Genomic DNA, 6,000 nt, shown 5'->3' with positions numbered 1-6,000 from the left:
AAAATATACAGTCATTTTTATTCAACACAATTTCAAAACAAATTTCACATTAAAATACGTTAATCAAATGATATTTTCCACATAAAACTCTGAGTGAAGTGTTAACTTTCAACCACACAAAACGCCTGGTTTGTAAACTGTGTCATAGTTATTCAACTTCAACCTTTCAAAAAAAAGGGCACATTCATATGTACAAATAAAATACATATAATTTTACATTAAAATAATGTAGTCACATTTGGCAGTAAAAGGACATTGTAATACTTAAATACACAACCTTTATAGCTAGCACATGTCTGTGACCCTGGTGTATAAGAGCAATACACTGGAATAAGCATAAGGACATTTTCCACTGTCCTAAATACAATTAGTCATAAACATAGTGCTTTTTGTATATTACACCTTATTGAGCTCAAATAACATTAATAAGCATCTTAATGTTTTCATTCACAGATTGTCAAAGTGGCTCATTCTTTAAACCACAGCTATATTAAAAGTACATCAGTTATGTATTTGATTAACTTTGTTCCACTGAGAAGTTGGACTCGGCTCTGTTGGACAAAAGTAGAAAAACATTATATTTATTTTTAGAATAAGTTAACAATTAAAAATGTGTTTTATTATCTTACATGTCTTGGTGCTTGTGGATCATGTGGTTGTTGTACTCCAACACTGGAGGAATTGACTCTTCATCTTCAGGAACCTAAATAGACAGTACATGAGACACTTTTGTCTGAGCAAGTGCGCCATCTAGTGACCAAAATAGAGGCTTACCTCCCAGTAGACTTCATCATCATAACAGTTGTCATCAGCGGGATCTCCCCAAATTGGAAACTTCAGGATAAAACCTTAAGGACCATAAACACACATGATAAATGACTCAGTTTTGTTTTAATATTGAAGACATTATAATAACAAAAACAATTATTTCCCTCTCTTAGAACCTACACCCATATTTCCTCATGTCTTTATAAACAATTCAAATGCTGTCTAAACATACCGACGATGGCTCCTCCGACCAGCCCAAAGGCGATGGCGACACATGTGCCTGCCGCCTGGAATCCACCCTGTGTTCCAACTCCTCGATTTGCAAATTTGCCCTCAAAGTCAAAAGTATTGATCAACCTGGAAGAAATTTACATTTTAAACAAAATGTAAAACACACACACACACAAAAAAAAACACTTTTTTGAAACATTGATTGTAAAGATGTGGGTTCAAGGCAGGTTAGCTTTAGCTTACGTATATAATTACATACATGTGACAGTGACATTTGATGAGGGGAGTGGTGGAGTGGTGGATTGTTGTGATTCTAGTTCTTACCCTTCTTTTCCATAGACACTTTCACTCGCAGCAGCAGCTACAATGGCCCCTACGAACCCACCGAGCATTCCTGGCATTGCATGCAAGTTATGCACTCCACAAGTGTCCTGGAGCTTAAGATACTTCTCCAAGAAAGGCTGAAAAAACAAACAATATAAATACTTAGTATCCGTTTCACTCTTAGACCTTATCTTACACAGCAAGACAAATTCTTGCAATATTTGTGGGTTCATAAACTCAGTTTTATTTCAACTCAAAATTAATGAATGACACAGAACTTTCTTTTGTTTATATATCAATGAGTAATTGTGACTCAGTTGTTGATAGCAGCCATTTAATTGCTACCTTGGATTAGAGACATTTTCCCTGGGGGAAAAAATTTCATCTAAATGTTGAGTTTGTCTTACTGTGATAAACAGGTAGCCAAACGTCGATATGATGCCACAGCAAAAGCCCACGATCAGAGCGCCATAAGGAGTAATCATAAACTCAGCAGCTGTTCCCATAGCCACACCACCAGCCAGCGTGGCATTCTGGATATGCACCTGTCAAAATAAAAAATATGACAGTCTAAAAATGTTGTAAAGTTGAGCATGCAACACAACAGGTTTTGTAGTACAAAGAGTTCTGTACAGTCAGCGATGGTACATAAATCTCACCATGTCCAGCTTGCCTTTCTTTTGAGACATACTGGAGAGGGCCACAGTGGTGAGCACACACGAGGCTAGAGCGAGGTACGTGTTTATGGCTGTTCTGTGCTGTCCGTCACCGTGGTCTGTGATGGCAGAGTTGAAACTGGGCCAGAACATCCACAAGAACAGGGTCCCTGAGGACATAAGGTTAAAACATTTATGACATGTTCCAAGTAACAAAAACAATAAGACACTCACATTTCTTTTTTTTTACCATTTTAGTTTGTTATTGCCAATAGACTCAATTGCAGCAGAAAATCTACATCTGAAATCTACATTATAATGTCCTAAAGTTGTTTGACTATTTTAATCACACATTTATGCAGCCCTGTATTTGGAGAGACTTGTTTTAAAAGTGATCAAATATCAAAAAGCTGCTGGGATCTGGTATCCAATGATGACAGCAATGGTGATTTAAGTGATATGTATCAATAAGATCAGTTGTTAGTCTCGGGGCTTTTAAAACTGAACATTTGTTATGTTTTGGCCATATCATCTAGTATGCATATAAGCATTTATTGATGAAGCTGTATTTTACTCACCAATCATAGCAAACACATCAGAGTGGTAGACAGAACCAATGAGTTGCTTGCTTTGGTGTAAGTTTGGTCGATAAAGGATCCAGGAGATGCCCAGACCATAGTAACCGCCAAAAGCATGAATGACCATTGAGCCACCAGAATCACGGCACTACAAAAAACATTCATAAAACATGGTCAAAGAAGGAAATGTGGTATAGAAAAATAAATGAATTAAAGTTAAAATTAATGTCTGCTTACATGAAGCAGATCAAGGATGATGTATTCTTCCACAGCAAATAGCGTAACACCAAACAAAGTCACCACCAGCAACTGCACAGGGCTAACTTTACCCAGGAGCGCACCGTAGGCGATCAGAGAGCCAGCGCAGCAGAAGTCAGCATTGATCAAACTGAAAAAAAAAGTAGTGAAAGTAGTGAGAAAATATGTAATTTTCAAATTGCATAATGGATATGATTGGATTGGCGAGACATTATGTACTGTTATAACTGACATGGACAAACAGGACTGACAGGTTTTTTTAAGGTTGGACAACTGAAACACGGGATTAGATAATTCACTGATTCATTCTGATATTAATACATCAATCATTTCCACATAACAGGACGTACTTGAAATGGATACTTGTTTAAGTTTGTTCATCATGTTTAATTATCTTACCTCTCAATACCAATGGAGATTTTCCCAGTGGTGTGATCGAGGGAATGGAACCAGCCCTGCATGAGGAGCGCCCACTGGAGACCAAAGGCTGCGATCAGGAAGTTGAAACCCACACCTCCAAAACTGTAGCGTTTCAGGAAAGTCATTAGGAAACCAAATCCAACGAAGATCATGACATGGACATCTTGGAAACCTGAAAATCAAAACAAACAAACATGGTCAAGAATGTGGTTTGTTTTGGAAATACAATTCAGATCTTGTGCCAAAAAATGTGCACTCGTGGAAAATGAGTTCAGATTTTTATGCATTTATATTTGGCTCAAACAAAAAAGGGGGACACTTTAAAATTACCACTTGATGTGCACCAATTGATGCACACAAACACTATTTTTACAGCAAAGACTGAGAGAAAATCTGAATATGATTTAAATAAATAAATAAATAAATAAATAAATAAATAAATAAATAATTTGGTCTTTTAATGTAGAGTTGCCAGGTCAAGAAAACGGAGGAGAAACGGATAAAGCATGAAACAGTTTGTCTAAATAAATATTAAAGTTGGTCTGTGGAACATTAGAACATGAACAATGCATTGCATTAATGCAGTTTAATGGCCAGTGGTACTCGTGCACTTACTTGGGTATCTGTAGTAGAAGTCATTTTCAATGTCGCTCGAGATGTTTTCATGTCTTCTGGTTTCCACCCAGTGCGCGTCTGACTCCTCATCATAGCGGATGAAAACACCAAACAGGATGATCATTGCGATCTGCCACACGAAGCACACGGCGGGGAGGCTCACCCGGACATTGGTGTTCTTTTGTGGACCCAGATACGCGCAACAGTTGCCCATTATGAAGTGTATGATCTGCTGCTGTCTCTGTTTGGATGTGTCCTGCACACAGCTGCGCACTCCTGGGTCTAACCGGCAACATCTGAGCTAAACTTTTATGGTCTTCACGGGGGGTGTGTCCTGGGGGCTGGGCACTGCTCACCTGTGTCATCTAATCATGCAATGGCATGTTGGGCAAGACCAGTGAGTTGATTTTCTCCACTCCTGTCTGCCTCTGAACTCTGCATCCACCTGCTGCACGTACAGGGTCATAAAACTTACAAGTGTCTCACAATGATGCTTTCTAGCATTTGTATCAAACCAGGTGTAACATGTGCAGGCACAGGCGCAGGTTAGCGCCTTTTTTGCCCCTTCAAGTAAAAAATACAATTCAGAATAACATATTCTACGTATTGCTACATTTTAAATAAGTAGTAATAAGAAGTAAATTATTATAACTGAATACAATATAATAGTATAAAAATAAAAATAATATATCTTATAATAAATTTGGTTTATCGATGCCTTCATGTGCTTCCTGCGCAAAACTAATCTAACTCGTTCCTTAAAAAAAAAAGAAAAAGAAAAAAAAAGGAGAAAGTGATAATCTGTGGATTATGTGAGGAAGGCCTCAGCTCTTGATCGCAACAACGGAAAAAACTCTGTGTTCTTGTCTCCAGCCTCTTTACAAAGGCCTGTTCACGTGCCTATTGTGTAATTAGTGAACTCAGAGAGGAATTTATCGAGTATATTTTATTACTCTGGTCGTTGCTCGCTGTCATCAGGTTGAGAAACTCCAGACGGTGAGGTGCAGCTTTATGTTGCCTTATTTTAAAAGTTTTGTTTATTACTGAGTGTGCAAACGCTGCGCCTGCTGTGTGTTTTGCATGTGTTTTTGATCAAGATACCACCAGGACAAATACCAAAAGAGGATTTGTCATTTACTGCTGAGCTTCAGTGACACAAGGAACATTCCAGATAGTATCTGTTTTTTTCTTCCTAAACTTTCTTTTAGTCATTATGCAATGAACTTTTTTATCACACTTTAACATGACATTTTAAAAATACATTAACTGCCACATTTTGTTTACTTTTGTATTTTATTCAGATAAATTGTGTATTTATTTATCTGTATATTTGCGCTTGCTGTGTGTAGGCCTACGTAACACTTCAAATGTGAATTTAACTTTATGTTTTTAATCATTGAGTCTACAGACATTTCTGGACATAGTAAAAACATGTGGTTTGGATCAGAGTTGAAACTTTGGAGAATTTTTTCTGCTGTTTCAAAAATCATCTTGTCCATGTTAATGTCCACTATGAATTTTTTTCTGGTTGCATAATGTCTTTAACAGGATCAAGTATAATAAATTAGTTATGTAAGAATCATTCAAGTCATTAATCAATTAATTTCAGAATGAGTAGATCTACAAATGTCAAGGATAATTGCACTTCAATGCTGAACACTAATCAACAGAGAATTACCTTAAAATATTTTTTACCAGAACATGTGACAAGAGGAGTATTATGACGGTTTGAGATTGTTATCGTTTTGTGGTATTTGAGCAATGTCCCCAGTCACATGGTGTCGCACACTCCTGCCCTGTGGACATCCATTGTTTGCGTTGATGTTTCTGTAGATTCAATCAGTTATTGTCAGTCTTGATGGAAACAGGCAGGGTGTTTAGCTTTTCAACGACAATGACAGATTTTAGTTTGTCTAGATAGAAAACGCTAAACCAACACTCACTTCCAAACCGAGCTTTTGCCCCTTAACCATAAGTTACAAATTTTAGAACATAATGAAATAATGTAAGGCCTAAAAGAAAAAACAAATTCCCGTGCTGTTGTCTTTGAAGTCATTATTTACTTATCCTTCATCACTTTAATACAGTAACCATTATGTTATTTTTGGCATGAGACTGGAGAACAGGATTAAGTGGTAACTGATCTTACA

General features: G+C 37.1%; 1 protein-coding gene across 1 annotated transcript; it reads right to left on the bottom strand.

Annotated features, from left to right (window-relative positions):
* Positions 1–4,128, bottom strand: rhcga (Rh family, C glycoprotein a). The gene is made up of 11 exons (XM_033989634.2): positions 3,851–4,128; positions 3,215–3,407; positions 2,795–2,945; positions 2,558–2,705; positions 1,983–2,149; positions 1,731–1,868; positions 1,324–1,460; positions 1,001–1,125; positions 775–848; positions 630–703; positions 1–551 (listed from the first exon to the last, which is right to left on the bottom strand). Exons 1-11 carry the CDS (start codon positions 4,062–4,064, stop codon positions 518–520), a joined length of 1,455 nt encoding a protein of 484 aa, XP_033845525.1. The 5' UTR covers positions 4,065–4,128; the 3' UTR covers positions 1–517.
* Between the last annotated feature and the right edge of the window lie 1,872 nt (positions 4,129–6,000).

This window comes from Periophthalmus magnuspinnatus, chromosome 3 (genome assembly GCF_009829125.3).
Source record: "Periophthalmus magnuspinnatus isolate fPerMag1 chromosome 3, fPerMag1.2.pri, whole genome shotgun sequence".
Taxonomy (NCBI): domain Eukaryota; kingdom Metazoa; phylum Chordata; class Actinopteri; order Gobiiformes; family Gobiidae; genus Periophthalmus; species Periophthalmus magnuspinnatus.
This window is presented reverse-complemented; position numbering and strand designations above follow the sequence as displayed.

Bases quoted from the DNA above. Each gene is read 5' to 3' on its own strand.
- rhcga (XM_033989634.2), bottom strand. From the start codon at position 4,064: ATGGGCAACTGTTGCGCGTATCTGGGTCCACAAAAGAACACCAATGTC. The intron at 704-774 runs GTAAGCCTCTAT...CTGTCTATTTAG, and splicing joins ATGATGAAGTCTACTGGGAG to GTTCCTGAAGATGAAGAGTC. The intron at 552-629 runs GTAAGATAATAA...TTTGTCCAACAG, and splicing joins ATCCACAAGCACCAAGACAT to AGCCGAGTCCAACTTCTCAG.